At 49.1% G+C, this 25,649-nt stretch overlaps 1 protein-coding gene across 1 annotated transcript in view; it reads left to right on the top strand.

The window, feature by feature from the left end:
* The window catches only part of PDIA5 (protein disulfide isomerase family A member 5), a 91,289-nt gene that overhangs the window by 52,287 nt on the left and 13,353 nt on the right, over positions 1-25,649 (top strand). The window contains exons 8-12 of the mRNA XM_054575206.1: positions 1,447-1,514; positions 7,663-7,754; positions 7,846-7,917; positions 13,906-14,042; positions 25,092-25,162. Coding sequence (XP_054431181.1) covers positions 1,447-1,514; positions 7,663-7,754; positions 7,846-7,917; positions 13,906-14,042; positions 25,092-25,162 — 440 coding nt within the window. The remainder of the gene's footprint in view (positions 1-1,446; positions 1,515-7,662; positions 7,755-7,845; positions 7,918-13,905; positions 14,043-25,091; positions 25,163-25,649) is intronic.

Here is a 25,649-nt window from a genome sequence, read left to right as displayed (position 1 = left end):
CTGTGGACTGACCTCGCGACAGCTCCCGTTCTTCCTGAGTCTTAGTCTGAGCCTGAACTCATGGCATGAACTGAAAGCCCAGGCTTAATATGTTGGTGTGTTTGTGTCCCTCTGTCTGTCAGGCAGGAATGCCAAGGAGGGGACCGTGGGCATTTTGAGAGTTTTGTGTCAAAATATCCTGCATCACACCTTGTCCAGTAAACTTGGTGCTGGGAGGCTCAGGTGGTCTCTAGGAGAATTAGTCCTGCTCACAGTTCCCCAGGGTCTGTATCCCGGCCTCCTGGGTGTGAGCACCTGTCTGATCTGTATTACTCTGCCCATGGCCTGCCAAGACAATAGCTGAACATGAATTAGAGCTTGTTAGCCTGCTGCAGCGTGGCCCTGTTCGCGCCAATCCGTGTTGAGATGGGAACCAGCCCGATGTGGGGTTCCAGGCAGCTTTGCTGTCTGCAGCCTTCAGGTGCCTCTTGAAGCCGGTTTTGCAGCAGAGTGGCTGTCAGAGAAAGAGAAACAGCCTTGTGTGTTAGAATCCCTCACCTCTCAGGAAATGCTGCTCGTGTCCTGCAGGACCCGCGCTGATACATAGCCTGCTCTGGTTGAAGGGAGGAGAATGGTTTTAATCAAGGTCATGCTGAAGTAATAGTGGATGTTTGGCATCTGGCTCTCTTGGCCCTGAGCCTCACAACCTTCGGGGGGCTTCACCACCCCAGGAGAGGATTGTGACTATGGTGGACCACAGGACCCCAGAGGAGGTTGAGCCAAGGACATCACAGAATCCTCCAACATCAGACCTGCCTGGTTCAACTCTGCTCATTTGCCAGAAGGAGCAGCAGCCAAGAGAGAGGAAGTGACCTGTCTGGGGCTACCCAACAAATGGAGGGAAAACGAGAACTCCAGGCCTGCGATCCTGGCCTGGTGCTCTTCCCATGGGGCCAAGGGCCAGCATTTTTCATCTCAGACCCACCTCCAGCCATTGCATAGTGTCCTTGTTAATGAAGGAAAAGAGGCATGAGAATCCCAAAAGTCATTGTATTTGTAGTTGCACATTTTCTCCCTAATGGTACTTGATTCAGGTTCATTTGCAACCCCTGGTGGGGCAGTGAGGGGAGGCTTTCGGCTGTGCATGAAGTGGTGCTCTGGCACCTATTCTGGTTCTCTGAATTCCTCTTGAACTCACTGTCAGCTCTAAATTATTCAGTGCTTTGTCCTTCTCCACTGTGTCATATTTGCTTAGTCGGTCCCACATGTATTAAGTCGCTGCTGGGCTGTGTCCTGTTTCATGAATGTAAGCTGTTTGGAGGCCAGGACCTGTGTCCAGTTCCTTCTGTGTTCCTGGAGGCTGGGTAAATGTTTGTGGACAGGGGTCATTCTGATGGGAGGGAGGGTGGAGCACAGGGCCCAGCACCCACTGTAACTGAGTTTGGTTTTTCTCTTGCCTGTGACTAGGGTGCAGCATGTGCAAGAGGATAATGCCGCATTTCCAGAAAGCTGCCACCCAGCTGCGAGGCCACGTTGTAAGTGAGGACCCATGGGCCAGGCAGGGCTGGTTGCTTCTCAGACCCTGCCCCTCACCTGCGAAAATGGCACTGGAACAGGGGTGGGGGAGGGCAGGTTTTGAAATCACGATGGGGCCTTACCCTACTGTTGCTGACCCTGCTGCCCTGGGCTGTGGTTCAGAGACCTGCCTTCAGGAAATGTTGAGAACTCCGCAGAGTTGCTGGGAGCAGGGGAGTTTAGTTCCTGTCAAAGGCCAGTAATGAAATAGCCAAGAAAACAACAAGAAGCACATGGGGTGTTACCAGAAGGCCAGTGGCCAACAGCAGACCATCAGGGTCCAGAATTATTGGCGCTGGGCTCCATAGTGGGCCGAGGCAAAGAAAGGAACCCAGCGACACCAGCTGTGGCCAGAGACACAAGCAGGTCCCTGAGGCAGTCTCCTGCCTTGGCAAGCCGAAGTTCCTCAGTTTCTGTGAGGCAGGAAGGATGGTGGAAAGGAGACAGTCCAGGTGGGGAGCCGGAGCCCCGAGAGAGCAGGCAGTCTGTGAAGGAAGGACTGCAGGTGTGTGGGGCCAGAGCAGATCGGTTGTCTCAGGGGTGCCCACCTTTAGGGAACGTGAGGGAAGAGGAGCCACTGAGGAGACAGATTGGCCTGCAGAACAGCAGGAACAGCCAAGGATGGTCAGTGAAGGAGGAGGAGCGGCTGGGTGCCCAGGCCTCCCCCAGGGCTGAGGATCAATCAGTGAGGGTCTGGCTTACACTACGAGGCTTGTGTCTTCTGTGCCATTTGGCTGTCCATTTTTGCATCTGCCCTGAGCCACAGAGGTTTTGGGTTTTTGTTTGGTTAGTTTGGGGTTTTTTTTTTGTTTGTTTTTTTTCTTTATGGAGGAGGGGGCTGGTTCTTGGAGGCAACAGAAAAACAACAGCTAGCTTCTCCAGGGAGCATGGAAAAATCCACACACCTTTGATGAAAGGTCATTGGGAGGAGCCATTCCCGTGGGGCTGGCCAAAGCCCCATTAAGGGAGTTCTAAGACTTAACACTATGTCATGATCTTTATGGATCAAATTAAGTTGGTGATTAGTTCAAAGTCAATTTGAAAGTTTCAATGGCAGCACCTGGGCACGGCGACAGCCCTGCTAGGCGCCTGCAAGATTGGGTTGCAAAGAACCAGCACTTTCTCTTTTGACCTCATTCTGGGGGTGCCAAGGCCCTGCTTATTTCTCACTAAAAGTTAGCAAAACTTGCCTGAAGACGTTTGGCCGTGAGGCACACATATGTCACTCTGGGGACGTTTCACTTCACATTTGGGGGCCTCAGTAGATATCATATTTTAAGATTATTTTGCCTAGAGAAAAGACTTAATTATCCACAGTGTTCTCCCTACCTGCACCCAGTTACACTTTTAAAAAACTGCTCGGCTCAACTTCCAAACTCTGGTACAGTGGAAGGTAAGCAGCTCCAGCCCCAGTTAGATCACAGATTACCTGGCCAGCCCCTTCAAAGCGGGCAAGGTCTTGGTGCCAGGCTCTTCTGGAAGATTCTCAACCATTGTTGCATTTACCTCCTAAACTCGGTATTCCTCCAGGCTCCTCCCGCAGAGCTTGTCCATGCCTCCTATGGCCAGATCTGCCCATCTTTGCTTTTGTCCTAAATCACTTTGTTCACCAATTGATACTAATTATGACTTTCTCACTGAAATGTGAGCTTCTTGAGCACAGGGGTGCTATTTGATTTGGCCCTTGGTTCACACTAGGCTCTTTTGCAAGGGTAGCCCTGAAGGTTACTTGTGTTCGAGTGCCTAAGCCCAGGCCCAGAAATTGAAAGTGTGACCCTTCCAGTTCCCTAGACAATGTTACAGAAAAGTCAGTGGGATGGTCCAGATACCCGGAGGGCCAGGTAGGTGTTCGTTACCTTGGCCAGAGACACCTGTGCGGTGTGAACTCATCCATTTTCATGCTTCCAGATTTTTTTGCTTATGGTTTGTTTTGTTCTATTTTCCCATTAGTTTCTTAGGAAAGCACCTTTGCTCTCCTTGGAGAAGTTTTTACCTTTTCCCAGCTCCATAAATGGGAGGGGTCCTGGCCACCATGGATACACCCACTGTAGGAGGCATCTGGAGACCCAGGCACATGGTGCAGCCACAGCTCCCCAGAAGCAGGGTGACTAGGAGTGTTCCTCTGTGTCCACACACACAGGGCAGAGATGCGCTGACAGTCCCCTGAAATCAAAAGTTTGTTCCCTCCCCACTGTTGAAACCCTGCCAATCAGTGCCTCCTATCTCCACTTCATCTTTGTCATCTCTGAGCCCTTTCTGGCTGGCCATGGTTATGGCAGGGGCCATAAATCTGCCTCTTCTACAGCTATCTTGGGAGGTATCCAACCTGATGACGTCATTTAGACAGAAACCAGGCCAGGTCAGGGATGCACAGCCTTTGCCATTTTCCAGACTCAGATCTGCCTTTTTGCTGTCACTGATGTCTGGTGACTCATCGGTGTCTGTTCCACCTAACTGCTAATTGACATCCTCGTTGGCAGCTGTCGCTGCTCCCTGATCAGAGCAGCCATCAGAATGACCCTGTTCTCTTCCCATTTGCCAGATTGACATCCACACTGAGTCTCTTGTTAACTGTGGCCGTGATGGGCCCTCTGGGTGTAAACACTGAAGTGGGTCCGTCGTGGTAACAGATTTGTGCAAATTAGACTCTGGTGCTGGCTCTCACTAACCAGTTGGGAGATCTCAGGCAGAGAGATTTGGTGCCTCCATTTTCCCATTTGTAAAATGAGGATGATGATGGCATCCCTGCCTACCTCACCGGGGTGTTGTGAGGAACAAATGGGCTGGAATGTGGACATGGCGCTGTAACCTCTAGACACTTAGCAGTTACAGATGACTGACACACCACTGTTCTGTACTTACTGTTCCTCTCACTCATTAGATGGAGGCGCTCACAAGATGCTCCGTTCCACCCTCTTTTCTTACGTATTACCGCACTGGAGCAAGTGCCCAGCACTGAGCTTTCCTTGCCTCGTTGTGGCCTGTGTGTCCCTCAGTGATTTTTATCTACCTTCATAGCTTCAACATAATGTAGCTCCACAGAGCCTGAGTCCCTGAGCCCTAGCACCACGTATCAGACCGCTTGTTTCATATCTTAGTCTGGATTTTTCTCCTTGTGTCCCAAATGCAAGCTCTCTAAAATAGAATTCAGTATCTTCCCAGCGGGCAGACATCCAGCTTTTCTCTGCGACTCTCCTGAGTACTCCAGGCTCCGCCAGCGTGCCTGGGCATCGTCAGACGTCTCTTCCCTCACAGCCTTTGTCCTCTCCCTGCCTGCTGTCCTGGCTCAGGCCCTGGTTAGCTCACACAGGGTGGTTGCCAGAGGCTGTTGACTTGTCTCTCTGACCTATGACTTTCTCCTGCAGCTCAGCCTCTACATGTGAAAAACAACCGGGAAACCCTCCATAGCTCTCCAGCGGCTCCTGAATGAAGTTCTGGTTTCTTAGGCATGAGAGCCTTCCAGAGTGACCTCAGTGAACCCATCCCACCTTCTCTTACACTCCTGTGTGTCCTGCAGTCCGGTTAAACTGACACACTCCCCATTTCTCAGGCTGAATCTTGTTTTGTCTTGCCTCTTTTTTCCTAGAATGTCTGTGGAAATCTCAACCTCCTTTGGGCACTAGCTCACATGTCGCCTGCCCTGTGGGGCTTCCGTGATCAGTCCTGCCACCACAGGCTGAACATGAGAAAGCATGTTGTGCCACCTGAATGCCCCAGGCATGGCTAGCTCAGTGTCAGGAGCTGTGGCCTTACCTTTCCTTAGATTGAGACGAGTTTTGTCTCATTCAACTTCACAAATTCCAAAGGTGGTTGTATATAGTTCAAAAAATATTTAATTAACTAATAAATATCCCCGAAGTAGTACAAAAGTGCTACAGAAACTCGGAGAATTAAGAATTCATGACAAGCGAAGGTGATTTGGAAAGGCCGCTGGGGAAGGCGGGATCTGAATTGCCTTAAGGATGAATGAGCCTCTGGTGGGAGCCGAGAGGTGGAGCATGAGCATCATAAGCCAGGGGGCTGGGAGACACAGACTAGGGGTGCGGCATGTGTTCTGGAAGTGAGACCAGAATTTCAGAGCCTCTCAGCAGTGGTAATGGAAACATCTAACATACTTTGAGTGTTGTAGATACTTTTACTATTTCATTTAATCTTCACAGCAACCACAGGTGGTGGCTGCAGATGAGGAAAGTGAGGCACAGAGTTAACTCTGATTTGTTCAAGGGAATGCATCTACTAGGTGGAGAGCTAGTATTCAAACCCAGCATCCTGACCCTGAGTCCACCTCCTAGCCTCCATAGTTCACTGCTTGTCTGTAAGGTGCCTTAGATAGCACTCGGTCCACCTTCCTCTCTGTGCAGAAATTTCAAACTGTCTCATCTGGGAGAATAAAAAAATGTAGACCCTAGCAGGTGTACAGTTAAGGGTTTTGTAAGAAACGGGAATTAAGAAATGATGTAGAGACTGTATGGCCTATGAGTGTAAAGTTAGACTTTAGCCTGTATTCAATGGAATTGAAAGGTTTCCTGCAAGGAAGTGATGTAATGAAAGAGGAGGATGAGGAAGATTAATCTGGTGAATGTGCACTAACAGTAGGGAGATCAATTAGACATAAAAAAAAAAAAAGAACTTTAAAGCTATAATTATTACTGGAAAAGGCTGCTGAATCAGTCTGGAGACATGAACAGGCTTTTAAAGGTTCCAGCTCTTCGAGTAAGTTCTATTTCAGGCTTATTTTTCCTGTATTCCTTGCAGCATCTCAAAGTGTGTTAGGGAAAAACCCCCTGTGATTTAGCAAGCACTTATTGTGTGCCAGGCATTGTGCTAGGTACTTAAAACAGTTGGAAAGACATGTTTACATGCCTCTATGGGTGGAGCGGTCAGAGGGCATAGCTGGCTGTCATACTGGGAGGGCTTGGCAGGAAATAGAGAACTTGATTATCGATAGCAAGTTCTGTGCTAAAATCTCTGACGTAGATCATCTCATTCAGTTCTCTTTAGAGCCCTGGGATAGTCTTGTCAGCCACATCTTCCAAACAAGGAACCTCACTCAGGGAGGGTGAGCGACTTGCCCAAAATCTCGTGACTCCTACATGGAAGCAGTCTTTGGAATCAAGATCATTGCCTGATGAAACTGCTGTTTTCCTCCTGCCCCTCCTATACTTTCTTATACGTTGTTCAGCAAAATTCAGCTTCCTGGGTTTCTTCTTGCTCTACTGTAACTGCTACTGGCTCCGCCCCCCCGCCACTTCCTTTCCCCTCTCTTCTCTGCCACCCGGTTTTCTTGAACAGCCTTCCTGTATCTGGCTACACTATCCACATTCTCAAAGTCCTCTTTCTGGGCACTGATCCCCCTCCAGAGGGAAAGTTTTCTGCTTCAGAAAAGGAGTTTTAGGTTGTTCTTAGAACAGCCCCATCGTCAAGAATACAGCTGCAAAATCCCCCTTCCCATTCAGGGATGTTGGATATGTGGTGATGGTCAAAAACAGGAGGAGAGAGTTGGGGAGGCCTAGCAGGGTCTGGAGAGAAGAGAGTTAGGCAGGTGGATTGTCATGAGAACCACACCCTCTCCTGCGCCACACAGAGCTGTGAAGTCTGATAATGTTGCACGTAAAGTCCAAGTGGGCAGACTGAGGACAGGCCATGAGATATCCAGGAAAGTGTCCAAGGACACCGTGGAGTGGCTGAACAGTGATTCTATAGTTTGGGAGTAGAGTATAACCTTAGTTGACATGGGCAAAGAAAAGGCATAACATGTGCTTAGGGGACAGTGGCCCCACTGTAGGACCTCTTTAAACTTGGTAGTGAGGCCAGGTGTCTTCCTCAAACCTCAGGACTTTGCTTTTGCTCTGGGATGGTCTTTCTACAGGGCAGGTGAAAGAGAGCACCTGTGTGGAGGGCCACACTGGGCCCAGAGCTCTGTCTTCATTCCCAGGCGGCTTAACCTGCCTAGCGCCCTGCTGTCCCAGGCCGCACATCAGTGTGCGGGGCTTTGTCCTTTTCATTATGTCCCCATCGTTGTTGGGACAGCTGGCCAGGAGGAACATGGACAAGGTGAGGTGTCTCCCAGGCAGAGGGTGGACAGGTCTGTTCTCGCTTTGCTCCTAGGTGCTGGCCGGGATGAACATCTACCCCTCGGAGTTTGAAAACATCAAGGAGGAGTACAGCGTGCGGGGCTACCCCACCATCTGCTACTTTGAGTAAGTCCCCTGATTCCCTGAGACGCTTGCCACCTCTGTGATGACATTTGCATCCCCGGTTGAGCCCACGTTGTCTCTGCACATTTTACAGGAAAGGGCGGTTTCTGTTCCAGTATGACAGCTATGGGTCCACCGCTGAGGACATTGTGGAGTGGCTGAAGAAGTAAGTTGGGCTTTACCTGTGGGCAGGGACGTTAGGGGACTGGTGCCCAGAGGGAGGGGCACCTACCAGGCTCCAGGGTGGACCCTAGTCCCAGGGCTCTGGCTGTGGTTTGGGGAGGAGGATGAGGAAGGAAAAGGACCTATTGCGCTGCCTGCACAGCTATTTTTGAGTTGCATCTACGTGAGGTCAGGGAATCTCTGTGAGTATAGGATGCAGGAGTTGGGAGGATTTGTTGTCACTTTGGCTGTGATGGCCGCATTGCAAGTAGTGTTTTTCCTTATACTGTCTGTCTCGTGGATAGATGTGTTTCTCACTCAGAATGTCAGGTTTGAGACCTGTCACCGTAGGTCTGTCTGAAAATAGAATTGTCAATGGAATTCATATTTCACACATAACACAGCCTTAGGTGCTGCGCAGCTACTGAGAAAGATTTTAATGCCCTAGGTGTGCAGAATGCTTTGCCGTTCACCCTGCACGCCCCACAGATGCTGCTTCTTAGGAGCCTTGTGAGCCCTGTTTTAATGTGATTAGATTCTTACAGACTAAACCACCCCCTCACCTGGAGTCCCCTCCATCTCAAAGTGTGACTTTGGCATGATGGTTGGATGGACCCTGACTGGTGTGTTGGATGGGGAGTCTGGGATAGGGCCACCTCTCTTGGAATCCTCCCAGGCCAACCAGATGAGCATCATCCTGCTCGCTCTATGCTTGGCCTGGCATCAATTTGGTGCTAACCAGTCGGTGCTGATATGTGGTTATTTGTGCATAATAACAGCTAACATTTGGGGGGCTCTACTTTGTGGCTGGCATTGTTCTAAGCACTTTATGTGGATTCTCATGTAACCCTCAGAACAGCCCTGTGAAGAAGGTATTATTATTACCCTTATTTGATGAAGCAGGTAACTGCGCACAGTGACGAAGTAGCTTGTAGCTTGTCCTCACTCCTGCAGCTGACAAGCAGCAGGGCCAGGCTCCCCGCCCCCACCCCCAGCCCGGCGGCAGCTCCCCACCGTCCAGACCCACTCCCCTAAGTTCTGGTCGGAGCCCCTCCCCCCAGCTGCCAGCAGGGTGGATATTTACTGACATCACTACCTGAGGGACCCACGCTTAAAGAATTAGTTATCCAAAAATATGGAAGTTGAAAAAGCATATTTTCAGAATGGGAAAAGAGGATGAATTTTTGAACCCCGCCCCAGAAAGACCCCACAAGAAACAAACTGTTAGATTCTGAAAGTTGAAACTTTCAGTGTTCTGTCAATTCTCAGGGACCTGGGGGATAAAACACAACGATAATATCATGCTTGCATAGCATCCTTTATTTCTTGGAAACATTTCATATCTCTTTCCCCATATATTACCTCATTTCCAGCCCCTGCCCAGGGAGGCAGCTGCCCATTATCACATATTCGTTGTCTTAATCTGGGCCTTTGCTACCAGCCTCTTCCTTTTTCACTCGATAATAAGTGTGTCCTCTCCTACAGCCAGGCATATCTTGCTCTGCTTTGAGAAAAGGTTTCAACAAACAGCAATCTCATTTGTCACCAGAGCATAAAAATCTGTCTGCTTCCCTCCCCTTCTCTAACCTTTTCTGGTTTCAAAATAGACTCATCTTTTTGGAAGGATAGGTTTGGATTTTTAAAAAAGTGTTGAGAGAATTGCTTGCTAACCGCAGACAAGGGGAACATATCAAGTGGAGTTTCTGAGACGGATTATTACCCCCTCTGTGGCCTGCCACTCTGCACACTGCCACCCTAGCTCCTCGCTGGACTCATCTCTGGCCTGTACCATAGGGCTGCCTTCAGATCTGTGTCCTGGGTTGGTGCCTCCCTGCTTCCTATCTCCTACTTCTCATTCACCTTGTCAGCAGCTTCTGGTTCACCCTGCGTCTCCAGGTTGAGAAGGTTGGTGGGGTAACTCCACGGAAGAGAAGGTAGCATCTGGGTCTCCTTGGCAACCCCTCCAGAGCTGTCCAGCCACTTGATCACTGATCGATCAAGTGATCAAGTTGATCCGATCACTTGGTCGGAGACACACACATGAAGGTAGCCCCTCTGAAAACATGGCTACGGCGAACTCCCCCAGCGCAGTGGGGCAAGGAGATGACCTCCTGAAGGAACCCCAGTGCGCTGCCTCATCTCTCACCCCAGCAAGAGCAATGTCACTGTGCTGCCTACTGGCCTAATTTTTTAAAATTAGATTTTAAGGCTATTCAGGTGACATATGTTATTATAGAAAAACTTTAAAATATAGTTAAACAAAAAGAAAAGTTCTGGATCCCCCTGCCCCATATATATTAAGCTCTGAGTGCCAGTATTTTAAGTCTTTACCGGATTTCCCCCAAGTCCTAGAGGGGGGTAGTAGAGACTCGCCTTTCCTGCTTCCCTGGGCCTCCCCGCTGCTCACAGCTGTGGCAGCCCAGTGTAGAAGGGAAGAGGGTAGATCCAGCCTCGCTAACTCTCTGGATGACTTTCAGAAGCTCAGGAGAGAAGAGCCCAGATCCTGCCCTCCGATGAGCGGCACCGGCAGGTGGGCATGGTGTCCAGTGTCCCAGGGCTGTGAGGCAGACGCAGTGACCACAGGAGCTGTGCCCTCTGTGCTCCTGACAGCTAGTTCTCAGGCTCCTTTCTGCAGATTTCATGCTATTAAGTTGAGCCTGGCAGGTGGAGCATGCAGAAGTGGTGATCCGTTTTCACCTAGCCCACCGTTCTGCCTGTGTGTTTTCATACTAACCAGAAGTGAGCGAAAAACACAGTTTTCTTGTAAGGCCTAGAGTTGCATGTTCTCATCCCTGGCTCGGGCATCTGCCTCAGGCAAGAATCTGCTTTGTGTGAAAGAACCAGGGAACTCAGAGTCTCAGGACCGGAAGGGAAAGTCAGTGTGAGTGAGTCGGCCCCCAGCAGTGCCCTTTAATGTTGCCCCACCTTTAGGATAGATGTGCGTACCTCAGCCCTGCAAACACCTGAGAACAGGGCTATAGTTCATTTTGAGGCTGTCTATTCATGTTTGAATGATTCTTATGATTTACGTTATAAACATCTAGGAATATTTGGGTAGTACTTTATAAAGTCCTATCTCACATCCGTTATCTGTCTAGATGTACCTGAGGAGTAGAAAAAGAAAGGCCCACATATATACTGTCTTGTAGATGTTTCGAGTCAAGTTCGTTGCCTAAGCCCCTAGAGCTGGTAAATGGAGGAAGCAGGACTCAAACTTAGGTCTTCTGACTCCCCGATCAGCTCTCTTTCCTGCTCAGGCTGTTGTAGATAGAAGGTTTCTACTTCTGTTGAGCTGAAGTTTGTTCTCTGGAGCTTCCATTTGTTGGTGTTGCTGCTCCTTTTGAGGGCACAGAATATAATCTTAATTTCCTGATGCAGCCTGAAATATTCAAAGATAGTTATTGTGTGCCCTGGGTCTTTTTCAGGTTAAAATCTCCAGTTCCTTTAACCATCCTTCTCTCATTCTGTCATTTCTTCAAAAGCCTTTATTGGGTATCTGCTGTGTGTTCAGTGCAGAAGGTACAGAGATGAGAGGAAGCCCCAGTCTTCAAGGAGGCAGACAGTAAAAAGCGTAATTCAGTAATAGTGTATGGCTTTAGCTTTCTACTCAACCCCTATCTTTCCAAAGTCCTACCTCTGTGCCTAGCTCTGCAATCCTCTCCAGAAAGTAAACTTCCTGTTGTTTATTGGGTGGGAAGGAGGTGTTTACCTGGTAACCTCTGGAGTGAGGGACAGGATCTGAGGGCCTGGCTGCTCAAGCTTTTCAACTGTGCTTCCTGTTTTCAGCCCCAGGCCACAGCCTTGCTGCAAAGGGACGGGGCCTCTGGATCCATGGGAGCCTTTGCCTTGCACATTGTGGTTCTTGGGCCCCTGTACCCTCCTTGTACCCAGCACCTTGACATTCTGCCCTCTGTTTTGCTAAATCATTTTTCTAACTTTTAAAATTACACTGATCTTTTTTTCCTCTCTTTGTGGTTGTCTTTTTGCTCTTGTGCAGTCATACTTAAAAAAAAAGAAAAGAAAAACAACACCTGTACTGTTATTTCCGTGGTCTTAGAGTGTTCTCTGCCACATTTACCTAGAAGTTTCCCAGGTGTTTCCATATGCTTATACTTTACTAACCCATGAGCCTCTCCATTCAGTGTGTACAGTCCTGCTGGATTTTAAAGTTATTTTAATATTTGAATATATTCCATTCATATAATTAAAGTAACTTTTAAATTATACTTAAAAATTATACATTGAAAAGTCTCACTTCCATCCGTTTCCTCCATCCTATTCTCCCTCCCATCCCCAGAGCTAACAACTTTGATTAGTTTCTTTATGCAGACACAAGCAAATGTGAATAAGTATTTTTAAAATCTCTCCCAGACTTCTTAGCACATTGCGGCCTGTTCTGCATGCCGCAGCAGCCTGTCTGCATCAGTGCACGGAGCTGCCTTGTTCTCCGCCATACTCAGCCCTGTGCGTGCGCGCGGACGGCAGTAGACCTGACACTCTCCACCAGTGGACTCTGGGTTATTTTCAGCCTTTGCTATGATGAATCCTCTACAGTGAATACCTTTGAATGCACAGAATTTTGACATGTGCAGGTGTATTATAAAGATAAATTCCCTGAAGTGGAATTGGTGGTTTTGAGGGGTTGGTGTTTTGAGCCCAAGTATAGGAGCCTAGGTTTGCTGATGTTGGTCTGGGACCATTGTCTGGCTGGCGATTCATTCTGAGTCTCGTTTTTGCCACCAGCCTCGTTTGATGTTGGATATGCAAGGGCTGAGAACGGTTTGCCATCTCCCCGCCACTTCCTGTGACTTGGGACAGGGTGACTGAAGCTGCCGGTGGGGCCTACTCTGAAGCGCCAAAAGGGCTCCTGAGGGTATGGGTGGTGTCACACCCAGGCCCTGTTGTGGGGTGGGGGTTGCGGTTCCACTGCGTTGACCACATTAGTTTCATAAATTCTCAGCCCTGGCTGCTGGAACTTGACACTTTTCCACTTTAGGCTCTCAGAGGCAGAAACAATGGTTGTCTTTTCACATTTGTCATCCTAAAAGGTTTTTTCAAAGCAGCAGTTAAGGTGCTTGTGGCAGTGAAGCATCAGAGAATTTGTGTCAGCAGCAGTCTTGTCTTCAACTTTGGAGCCATAGAGGGCACCCTAGAGCCTCTGCGCTGAGCCCGCTCGTGACGTAGATACCAGCGCACAGCTTCCCTAGGCCGAGGGCTCCAGGGAGGCTGGGCAGCTTCCCAAGGTTTTGCTGCCAGTGCTGGTGGAGTTGGAATTTGGACTGACCCCAGGGGCTCTTTCTGCTGCAGCACTCTGCCTCGGGGAGAACTCGATAACCTTGTTCCTGGTCTCTAGGAAGAAGTTGTGATATAACAGGCATAGTCATACTTAGGGTATCCCCAGCCTTGTTCCCTTGGCCTCACTCTTCCTTATGATGCCTTCCTCCCATGCTGGTCACCCTTGTGGCAGCCTCCCTTTCCCTTCCCAGCCCAGATTTGGTCTGAGACACCTGGCCTTTCGCTTTCCTCTTCACCCCAAGGCGTAAACCTTCTCCCCTGTAGTGGTCCCTCTCCCAGCCCCTCCCTGCCTGTGGGGCACTACTGAACACAATAGTGAGCTTTCCAAAGGTCACGCTCTTTGCTGTTCTATTTATTCTTGCCAGTTTGCCGAAAGTCTGAAAGAGCTTGAGAAATTTACAAACCTCCAGATTCCGGGAGGCAGTGAGATTTCCTGAGCTGCCTAGAAAGCTATAGCTAACACTGCTGTTTGTGATGGGGTATCAGCTAAGCACTTCTGTGAGGCTTTGAGGGGACAGTGGAGGTGGGCAGGGCCAGACCACCTCTCTGCCCCTTCACCAGGGGAATTCCTGGTGAGCCCCTGCAGCCAGCCAAGCCGAGCCGAGCCAGTGGGGGCTTTGTGCTGGGGGCTGGATTTTGTAAGGGCTGCTCAGGCCCCAGGGCTTGCTCTGAGCTCTGCCTGTTTTTGGTCTTCCAGTCCGCAGCCGCCACAGCCCCAGGTCCCTGAGACTCCCTGGGCAGATGAGGGCGGCTCCGTTTATCACCTGACCGATGAAGACTTTGACCAGTTTGTGAAGGAACACTCCTCTGTCCTCGTCATGTTCCACGCCCCATGTGAGTGGAGCTTTGCTCCTCCCCACCACATTCTTCCCTCCCTCAGCGTAGGAGAGCGCTGCTCTGGGACGTGAGTCCAGTGAGCACCTGCTTGTCAAATGCCTCCTCGGTGCCAGGGATGCTCTGGTGCTAGGCGAGGTTCCTGCCTTCACGGGTTCCCGGGGCACACAGCTCACCCCGCATCACCATCAGAAGAGCACACAAGTCCCAGTCAGGCCGCATGTGTCCCTCAGCTCAACCTGGCAGGCCTGAGCTGCTTCCTCCAAGTCAGCGTGGGTCAGGAAATGCACGTGGATTTCCCGAAATTGGAGGAATTAGGACCAGAAGAACCCTCAGATATTGCCTAGAACAGTAATCACCCCTCATCTTACAGGTGGGGAAACTGAGGCCCCGAGAGGCCCTGTATGTTGCCTAGCAGCTGGGAGGGCACAGGGAGGCCAGGGCTGGAGCCTCAGATCCCCCAGCGTCTAGAATGCCTTCCTTCTGCTTCACTCAAGTGTGTCACAGCCTGAAGCAGCCACACTGGGTCAAAGGAGGAAAATGGGTGAAGCTGTACAATGTGTGTGTAATGCAGCTGAAAGGCCCGTAGCTCCGGATTTTTCTAGGCCAGTGTCCTCCCCATTCCCATGGAGAATGGAAATCGCTTGTAACTCATTTCTGAGGGAGGAGGCTCCTCTTGTAAGGTGAGCAACAGTGGTGTGAGAGCAAGAGGATGGCAGCCTGGGACAGAGACCTCCTGGGAGAGGGCGGGCCCATCCCAGTGGGTGAAGAAGGGGGGTCCTCAGCACCCTGGAACAGGGTGCGTGGGGGGGGTTCTCTTTCTTGGTAGCTTCTCGCCAGCCCTTTGGCCCAGTGATGGCGAGTAAGAGATTGTGGAGGAGGATAAAAAGCCAAAAATAACTACAGATCAGGGTCATAATCATCTAGTCCATAATGGCATATTCAGTGACAGTGTTACAGAGCCCAGCAAAACTGCAAGCGAGCTGACCGGGGCCTGTCCATGTGCTGCCTCAGTGAATGACCCAATAATTAATGCTGGAAGGAGCAGGTCTTTATTTACAACATTCCAACCTTGGGGGGACTCAGAGCACCTCAGCTCGGAGCCCTCCTTTCCCATGAGACCCAGCACTTACCATGCTCCACGCCAGGCTACCAGCCAGAAGCATCCCCAGAAGTTTCCCATGACCTCATCTGTGCAGGGTCTGGAATACGTTGCCATCAGCCTCCAGGTAATGGTTCAGAAAGGCATGCGCCATGTCGCTCTGGATCATGGTGAAACCCAGCAAAGGCACAGGTCTTAGTAGTCCAGGTAAAATGCAGGTGGAGCAGGACAGGAGCTTGCAAGGAAGTACACTGCAGCTCCGGAGTCAGCCACAGCGTTTACTCTGCCTTCTCACGCTCTCCTTCAAAATGCATGGCCAAAGTCCCTCACCACAGACAGCACGTCTCTTCCCTCACTGCTACTCCCCTCGTGGCCAAGAGCGCTTCGCCTTCTTCAGCTGCATGATTTAAGAGAGCTCCACACGGTTCCTACGTCCTACTTTTCTTTTCCTTTCTATGCCACGTGGCAGAGAGAGAGAGAGAATGGCTCCCACACCTAGTTTGACTCCCAGCACCTCCTCTGTGACCCCTTTTCCGACACCTCCCACAATCGACTACATCTGCCCGTTCTCTGGCTGCCATTGTTAGTCTGGGGGGCATGGCCCTTTGACGCGGAGGAACCTCCTTCCTGCTCTCATGCAGGTGAGGCAAGCCCTCCATCATGGCTGCAGCGGGAGTCAAAGTCACTCCCATCTCCCTGGCTCCCCGCGTGCAAGACACAGCACTTAACACAATTATGAAGCAAGCCAAATCGCTGTAGTTACGCACAGTGACTCTCAATGGCTGTCCTAAGCTGCTTCCTTCCCCAAGCCAGGTTTAATGAGAATATCCTCTATAGTCCCTGTTACAACAATGCATTATTATCATCTTAGTTATAGGGATCCTTATGCTAACAGTTGTGCATCACCTTAGAGTGATAAAGTGGCTTCTTGCAGGGTCATGTCCTTTCATCATGATGCCACAGAGCAAATATGATTAACTCCATTTTACAGATGTGGAGACTGATGTGCAAAGAACTAGCACCAATTGTTCCCTGTTTTATGAGTCCTATATGCTGATCCTGGTCTTCCCACCCTCCCCTCCCCGCAGCATCACATGGGTGTGGGTAGGTGGGAATTGTTCATAAACAGAATACCACTGGGGATTTCCCTGGCTCCTTTATTCTTAAAAGTGCCAAATTCTTAAGAGAACCCAAAGGAAAAGTATTCCCTTTGGCCATTTTCCTTCTGGATTTCTAGAAAATTGACCAAGCGAACAAACGAAAACCAAGTTTTGAAACTCCTCCTGATTAAGAGCAATGGCAGAGCCTTAGGAGCAGGTCACCCCCAGTCCCGCCGTGGCCTCAGTGAGGGCAACCCTGTGGTTGGAGGTGCTTGGAACACTGCCCGCCAGGCACCACTGCAGTGCTCTCCCAGCCGTCTCAAGAGTTGCTGATGGAAGCAGGTCTTGCAGGAAGTTATGTTGAATCTAGAGCTAAAATCACCCTGCCTGCATCCTTATCCCTGCAGGAAAGGCAGATGCAGGCTGGCTGTTTTCAGATCCCCCTGGGAACTTCACCCCTGTGTTCGGTCGTTCTGGTGTGCGTCAAGAAAGCCCACCTGACTCTGGGAAGAGTGCCGAGTGGTTTGAGCAGTGGTTTGTGGTTTATGCATCGCAATGTGAAGAGTAGATGTGCCCTTTGATGAATCCTGTAAATCAGGGGTCCCCAACTCCTGGGCCACAGACTGGTACTGGCTCATGGCCTGTTAGGAACCAGGCCACACAGAAGGAGGTGAGCAGCGAGCAAGCAAGCAAAGCTTCATCTGTATTTACAGTCGCTCCCCATTGCTCGCACTACCACCTGAGCTCTGCCTCCTGTCAGATCAGCAGCCGTATTAGATTCTCATAGGAGTGCTAACCCTACTGTGAACTGCCCATGCGAGGGATCTGGGTTGCACGCTCCTTATGAGAATCTCATGCCTGATGACCTGAGGTGGAGCTGCAGCAGTGGTGATACTAGCGCTGGGGAGCGGCTGCAAATACAGATTATCATTAGCAGAGAGGCTGTACAGAGACCATAATAAGTCAGTTGCTTACAGACTCATATCAGAACCCTATCAGTAAGTGGCAAGTGACAATTAAGCTGCATCTGGGGGCAGGTTATACAGCCATTTGTCTACCCCACCCCCACTCCAGTCCATGGAAAGATTGTCTTCTACAAAACCAGTCCCTGGTGCCAAAAAGTTTCGGGGCCACTGTTGTAAATTATCCAAAAGTATGTACCAGATAGATTGGAATCGTTTAATAATCATTTGTTAAGCGCTTTCTTAACAACGCTGGTTGCAAACTAGACTTGTCTGTTCTTTTTTGTAGTCGTAGGTTGAGAACAATCCATTGTAGTAGCTGATGCATGTAAGGCGGTGGTGCCAGGAGCCTGACTTTAGGGTCCCTCCTTTCCCCTCATAATGCATTCTTTTCCCTCCCTGAACCAAAAGGAGGTCACTCATTACTTCTGCCCCCAGCCCCAGTCACCCATGGGCATAGGACAGAGTAAGGGCTTAATGAATGAGAAAAATGAACAAATGAGGTTGTTCTAGAGCTAAATTAGAAATCAGAGAATGAGAACTAGAAACCAGATGGCAGCTTTTGTTTTCCCCATCAGTCATTATTAATGAATATTATGAATAATACCCTGCCTTGTGTAGAGCTCTGCTGAGGGGCTCTGATTTCAAACTTAGCGAATGGAGCTGTTAGAGGCTCCTCTTGGTGGGTGTCTGCCTGTTAGGGACCCTGCATTCTTCGATGAGGTGTCCGCCAGCCCCCTCTGGCTCTGTGCATGTGTACACCTGTGGGACCAGCAGAGTGAGAGGGCTCAGGGCAAAAGCATGAGGTGAAGCTTCCTGGTGAACTGCCTGTTAAAGTTCTCATCAGATGGGAGTGGCTGTGCATCAAATAATCTCTCCACGCATCCTTTTTCCTTATCTAGGAACAAGGTCTGCCACCTGGGAAAGGATGAGTGCGCCTGGTTTAGAGAGAATTCGGAGCCCAGGAGGATGAACTAAAAGCAGAGAGCTCCCAGCTGCCTAGCTATATATCATGCCAGCTGCTTGAGAGAACCCGTGGTGATCAGGAAACCACTTTTGAGGTGTTTGAGGGACTGAGAAGAAAGGACAAATGTCAGGAGGCTAGAGACTCTGCAGGTTTTCCAAGTGTAGAAGAGGTGAATTCTGGAAATCACAATATTACAGATGTCAATCCTAGACCAAATAGGGGTGGTATAGAAACGAACCATTTTGGAGACTTGGAAGAACAAGCTGGGCTCTGTCAACATAGACGACCATAGATCCTTATACTAAGGATTGCCAAATGTTGGTGTTTTTTATTTTTTTAATATTTTTTATGTATTTATTTTTAGAGAGGGGGAAGGGAGGGAGAAAGAGAAAGAGAGGAACATGGATGTGAGAGAGAAACATCAATTGATTGCCTCTTCCACACACCCTGACCAGGGGCTGAGCCCTCACCCCAGGCATGTGCCCCAATTAGGAGTTGAACTGAGCCACACTGGTCAGGACCTTGGTTTGTTTCTTGGGATAGGATGACTAGGCTGATGAATTGGCATGTTTTTCTTTTATCAAAAGTGAGGTGCAGCTTTCTGACTAGGATGGGGAGAGCGTGGCGGGATGGGCCACTGTGAGGGGGCGTCCCCTTGATGCTCTTACTGGGAGTCTGGGCTGGTTCTGCCGAGAAGGTGCTCCTTTTTTTTTTTTTAATCAGCAATTTTGTTATAACTATAAAAAGCAAGACATACTTTCAAATCTGGGAGGGTTAGAGTTGTAAAAGGATGGCCAGAGAAAATATCAAACAGTTTGCACCAACATTTTAAAGCATTCCAATGGACTAAAATAGTGGGGCTGAAACCAAAAGGCTGTATTATTTTTACGGTGTATTAATTTTTGCTAATTAAAAAGGAATGCATGTACGTTTTATCAAGGGTTAATATAGGAAAGTATAGAGAAGAAAATTAACATTGTTGCTGACACTGACTCCCAGAAGAGCCATGGTCTCTCTCTGCAGGGTTGTTTTTATGCACAGGGTAAGTGCTTCCTGTTTGTTTCTTTCCTGGTCTGGCTCTGAAAGGCCAGAACAGACGGGGTCTTCAGCTTTCCTCCTGACCTGTGCCTACGCTTGGCGCGCCGGGGGCGGGGGGGGTGGTGTAGTGCTCCCTGGCACCTGCAGGTTCCAGGACAAGTCGCTGGGTCCTCTGCCCAGAACCTTTGTGGTTGTGGATGCTGGCGGAGCCACACCCCTAGGTTCTTGGCAGGAAAGGTCGCGGGCCCTGACTGTTATAATTATCAAACACCCCACTGGCCGCCTGCTTCTTCATTCTCTCTCCCAGATTTCCTGCCACTTATTTCCGCCCTCAGCCTCTCCCCTCATCTACCTTCTGTTCTCTCCCAGCTGGAGTTGTAGAAACCCACCCAGATTCTTCAGCAGCCTCTACATCTGACATCTGAGTTGGCATTGAGCAAATAAGCATCGGCTCAGCCACAGAGCTGGGGCCCTCCACAGATGTCAGCCCCAGTCCTGCCCCAGGTCACACGGGGGAGCAGGGGGAACTGAAATTTAAAGCAGATTTGCCCCGTGGACCCCTCCCTCCTGAGGGGGACAGTCTGCGTGCATGAGCAAGCTCAGAGAGGGGCATGTGCACTGAGCTGGGCCCCAGCTTTGGCGGCAGCCTCTCTGTGCTCAGCACGTCCTTCTGCATCCACCTCAGGGCGGGTGCCTGAGTGGGTGTGGGAGGCTGCAGCCCTGGCTGCACAGGACAAAGATGGCGCCTGGAAAGGGCGTGGCAGCAGGACACTTCCTGCCTCCTCTCGGTGCCTTTCACGCCTTTCTGCAGCTTTCCGAATGAAAAATCAGATTATATGTTGTCACTTGTCCTCTTCTGTTGTGCTGCAGTGACCTCCAGCTGCTCCTCCCTGTCCATGTCACTCCAGCCCTACGTCCAGCCAGGGAAGGACTCAATGCCATAGGGCAACCTGAGTGAGCCTCCCAGCATGGGGGTGGTGAAAGGAACAAAGCGAGATTTCCCAGGAAGGGTGTCACTGAGGAGCAGCTTGTCTCCCATTCGGGTGCTGAGGGGCCGGCAGGGAATCCAAGAAAATAGCTGCCGGGGAACCAGAGCACCTGTGCCACCCCCTCGCCGGAGCCCCGGTGCCTGCAGCCCTGCCCTTGTCCGCCCCCTTTCCTCGGCAACAGGCCCCCGCGAGGTGTTATCTTTGCCACAACCCGCTGGCAGCAGGTCTGTGCTGTGCCTGGCCCGTGTTCCAGAAGCTGGGCTGTCCATTGGGTTGACAAGTCCTGCCAAAGTCTAGACTTTCAGTATTGGAGTCTTATTCTCAAAGTAATGTGTGATCTTTATAGAAAATCTAGAAGGTATAGAGAAACATAAATGATTAAGGAAAAAATAACCTGTAATCCCATGATGCAGAGGGAACCACTTTTCACTTTTGACATCATTCTCACTGGTTTCTTTGACATCATTCTCACTAGTTTCTTCTTTTACGAATTTCTCCCTTGTTTTTAACTTTTATTTATTAAATTAACATCCAGTTAAACTGACTTTTCTGACCTGTGTGCAGATTTGTATAGCTTTCATGCCATAGAACTCCTTCATGCAATCCCTTTTATCTTTTAATCGCATAAATAACTTAATAATCTTAACATTATGTCATTGGTAGTGCAAGGTTCAGGGGACACATGAGAACATGTGTCCCCCAGCCCACCTTCCTTCCCGGGGCTGACCACAGTCAAGAGTTGGTACATCCCTCCTCTGTGCTTCCACCTAAATAACGGGGGTTTTATTTTATTTTATTTTTTTATATAGATACGATCATTCCCTGTCCGTTTTTTATGTGATATGCTTTTTTTCACTTATCAGCAGGTTTTGAAGATGTTTTCATGTAAATGTAGGTGTTGGCATATAAATCTCCCTCAGTCTTTTCAAACACTGAATAGTATTTTATAATTTAGAGATGCTATAAATTGTACAATAAATCATTCCCCCGATGATAGACATTTGTCTCCAGTCTTTCACAGTTCAGACACTGCAATGAACATGTATAAATATATGTATTTGGGGCCATGTCTAAATATTTATGACTAACTTCTGAAAGTGAAGTTGCTGGGCCGTGGGGTCAGTGTGCCTGAGCTTCGATAGATCCTGCCACCTCGCCCTCCAGGAAGGTGTTGCCACACCTAACAGGGTATGGCAGAGCCTGCCTCTTTGCCAGCCATGGACACTGTCAGCCTTTTCTGTTCCTGCTGGCCTGGGCAAAAGGGCTGCCTGGCCGCGGCCCTCTGGCCCCCAGGAAGGTCAGGTATCTTTCCTTCTGATAACCGGCTTTCCTCCTTTCCTTATTCCGAAGTCCATACTCTTCGCCCATTTTTCTGCTGCGTAGTTTGGCTTTTTTTTCTTCTTGACCTAGAACTCTGGTTATAGATAGTAATCTTTTATCTTATCCATGTTGCAGATGTTCTCTGTTAATCTGTTGCTTGATTTAACTTTCTTTTTGGTGCCTTTCATTGTACAAAAGCTTTACATTTTTAGTAGTTAAATAATAGCTATTATATTTTTTGAGTACTCACTATGGATCAGGCTTTGTTTTAAGCGTTTTCCATATATTAGCTCATTTAATCTTCACAACAAAACCCGGGAAGTGTACATGAAGATTTTCCCCATTTTACAAGTTAGGAAGGGGAGGCACAAAGAGATCAAGAAACTTGCCAAAGACCACACAGCCCAAAAAGGAGATCCAGGGCGGAAGCCAGGCAGATGAGGGGCCACGGCCTCACCCCTGAGCCTTCCGCATCCCCGCGCCGGGCTCCTGGGCTGCTTGGGACCGCCCCCCGCTAAGATGTGAAAATAGCGCGCTGTATTTCATTATGATATTTTTGGTTTTATATTTCATTCTTTAATTCATCTGAATTTTTCATTTGCTTGTTGGACCAGGTGGAAGGAAGGGATTTATTTTACTTCTTTAAGTCCCTTTTTCTGTGCATCTTTTTCTTTTTTTCATTTTTCTTAACATTATCTTATACATATTTTCCTAGTGGTATTAAAAATGCTTTCTTGTACATGCTTTTTAAGGTCACATAATATTCCATTGTATAATGGCACCATACATTTCCAGGATTGCAATGTTGAAGGTTGAGTTGTTTACCCTATTTCCCCATTGTAAATCATGCTGCACAGAGCATTCTCATACATAAATATTTGTCTACATGTCAGATTATTTCCTTAGGATAGAAGCCTGGAAGAAAAATTTTTAAAGCTTGTTATTCACATTTTACACAAACATAAAGGAATAAAAAAGCCCAAAACTTTCTTTGCACAAAAAGAGGGCTGTGTAACGGATGGAAGCATCTGTCACTGTGAGAGTTTGCTCCAGGGTGTCTGAGTTTCTACAAACCAGCTTTGGTGTATATGCGAGGGGAGACCCCCAAAAACCCAAAATTTATTTATAAAACATTATGTATTGATTCTTATCTGTTTAAACTTCAGTCACCTTCAAAGTACTCTCCATGTGATGCATATACCTAATGAGACATTTTCTCTGCTGCTCAAAACAGTTTTTGAACTCGTCAATTTTCTTGCCTTTTAGTGCTTCTGCCATTTTTTCTTTCACCTCTTCCACATTGGCAAAACGTTTCCCTTTGAGGACTTTCTTCATCTGGGGAAACAAACAAAAATAAAGTCCCTCGGGGTGAGATTGGGTGAATAGGGAGGGTAGGGGCATGGGAGTCGTGCCTTTTTTGGAACAATCCATGTGGTATGGGCAGGTGTGCTCATAAGTCACCCATCAAGAAATGGACAAACACGCTGATTCCTCAAAAAAAAATTCACTGAAGCTGAATACAGCTTCTCCCAACACCACCAGCTGGTGCACTGATACAGATGGGCTCCTAGAACACTCACGTAGTGGGGAAACCTGTACTACAAGGGGCCCGCCCTCCAGAAGATAATTCTGTTTTGGGGGGGTTCCCTCTTGTACACCTGGAAGCCTCAAAAAGTCTCTGAGGTGTCTGGGGCAGGGCAGTCATGGCATTAAGACATCGGGGTTTCTGCTGGCATCTGCAGGAGCCCCACCTCCTTGGCATGCCCCAAGCCAAGGTCTGGGCATGGCGGCAGGAATGTAGATAGGAAAATCCAGGCTCCTCTAGAGTCCCAGGTACCAGAGAGCTTTCCAAATTAATGTGGACCCCTAGAAAGCTCTGGTTCCAAGATCCAGGAAAGTCTCCATAGCAGGTTTATAATAAAATTATAAGTGTAATTGAAGATAATGGAGGCCAGAAGAATCCGGAGGCTTGGGGTTGATGGGAGGCCAACCTTCCTACAGCCAGAAAAGAGTGTGATTGAAGAGTTCATGCGTAGCCTCTGTGCCAGATCATGAAAATCAGTGTAAGTGCACTTACACAGATGATAAAAGCCCAACAAAGAAGTTTGGCACTAAAACTTAATGGCCTATCAAATCACAATCAGGACACAAACCAAGCGGCCTGGAGGCCTACTCCCAAGTACAACCCTCCTCCTCTGGCCATCCCGCAGCCAGAGTGTCCTGAAGGCCAAGCCCAGGAAGCTGGAGCTGGGGTCAAGGCTGGCACTGACCAGGACCCATGGCTCCCAGAACAGGCAGGCACCAGCGAAGAAGATATTTGATCGGCCAGATCTTTCTGCCCCTCGGGGTCTGGCCAGTCTCCTCATCATAAACTCTGTTTACAGAAGATGTTGCTTAGCCTTAGTATTTGGTTCAGGGAACAGAGGGAATTTATGCTAGAAGCAAAAACTGTAACAGTTCAAGAGAACCCTAGGGTATGTCTGGAAACTTTAGACCAACATTCATGGGTGTTGGAGATTTCTAAAGATGCTTTTCAGACCGAGTAAAGAGCAGGGAAATTGTATGAATGGTGGTGCAGAGGAGCAGTAGATGCACGGTAACTGCATTGGCAGCCAGTTATATTAAATAGAGGTGTTCAGTCAAAGTAGCAACTATTTGGGTGGAAGGCGCAACTTGCTCCAAAAGTATTTAGTCCAGTTATACCTTTTGATCACAGGTGTAAACCTGAACAATATAGCCATGTGGTTAATTCATTCAAACTATATGGAACACCATCCTCAGTACCAGGGACGTAGTGGTGAGCTAGACAGCTAAGCCTGTCCAGAGCTTACGGTCCAATTGGGGGATGGACCAAGAACAAGGAAGGTATTCCAGCTGTTCAGAGTTCACTTGAGAAAATAAATAGGATATTGGAAGAGACCGTGATGGAGTGAGGCTCTCTAGGATTATGTGGCCGTGGAATTTCTCTATAGAGGTGAAATTTGTGCTGAAGTGTGATTGAAATGAAGGGGAGAGTCATGTTGGGACCTGGGGGAAAATTGGGTTCCAGAACAGTGTTAAGAGCCCTGAAGTGGAAATGAGTTTGGTATGATAGACGAACAGGAAGAGGGCCACGGGCTGCAGAGTAGAGACCAGGAGGGGGTCGAGATTGGGGGTCAGTTGGTGTGGGGCTTGTGGCCAGTGGGAGGAGTTTGGATTTTGATGTATCTGCCATAGGAAGGATTTAACCAGGGGAATTTTTATCTGATTTATGTTTTAAAAAGATGCCCTGGCTGCTCCTAAATATCAGAAGACAGCTATATGACAGTCTCAAGGCAGTACAGAATTAAATGCCATAGAAATAGAAGAATGAGAAGTGTTTTATGAGTAGAAGAGAAATAGGTGGTTCAGTGGGGCTGGACTTCCCGCAGTGGGTTAGGCCAGAGATTTCTTTGTCTGAACTGGTGCTCGTTCTTCTTTTCTCCCAGGTACCTGCCTTGGGAATAGGGCCAAGCTGCTGTGCAGAAGTGGCAGGAGGAGACAAGAGCCTCCATGCCATGGGAATGGTCTCTCTTGATTTTTGTCCCCACAGGGTGTGGACACTGTAAGAAAATGAAGCCAGAGTTTGAGAGTGCAGCCGAAGTCCTCCACAGGGCAGCAGACGTAAGCATCCTTTCTTTAACCTCCCCCCACCATTCTGGCTACAGAATCAGTGACAGGAGTCATTACAATGACCTCCCTGCAGCTCTGCAGCAGCTCTCCCAGTCCCTGGGGGTCTGTAGGACCTCCATGTCCTTGAGCAGACATGCCTTAAGGCAGGTGGGTGGGGCCCCTCCCAGGGATGGAAGGGTGCAGAGAGAATGGAGTCACATTCCCATGGCTGTCCACATATCCTCCGTCAGGCCGTGGCTCTGGGAGTGAAGCCCTAAGGTTCTCCCTCTTTTCTCTGGGACCTGGCTCTTGGAAACAGCCACAGTCTACCCAGCCTGCTTGGGAGGGGCAGATCGAAAAGCCTCGTCTTTGCACTCACTGAGGAATGGTGGGCATGCCAGTGTTCCATCATTCCTTGGGATGCGTGAGCCCAAGGGTCAGCCACCCCCCCCGCCCCCCCCCCGCCCCCCCAGTGAAGTTGCAGCAGGTCCTGGTGGGT

Source organism: Pteronotus mesoamericanus, unplaced genomic scaffold (genome assembly GCF_021234165.1).
Source record: "Pteronotus mesoamericanus isolate MK-2021 breed Mesoamerican mustached bat unplaced genomic scaffold, CSHL_Meso_final contig_27, whole genome shotgun sequence".
NCBI classification, from domain to species: Eukaryota; Metazoa; Chordata; class Mammalia; order Chiroptera; family Mormoopidae; genus Pteronotus; species Pteronotus mesoamericanus.
The sequence above is the reverse complement of the archived record's forward strand: the minus strand, read 5'-3'. Positions and strand labels throughout refer to the sequence as shown.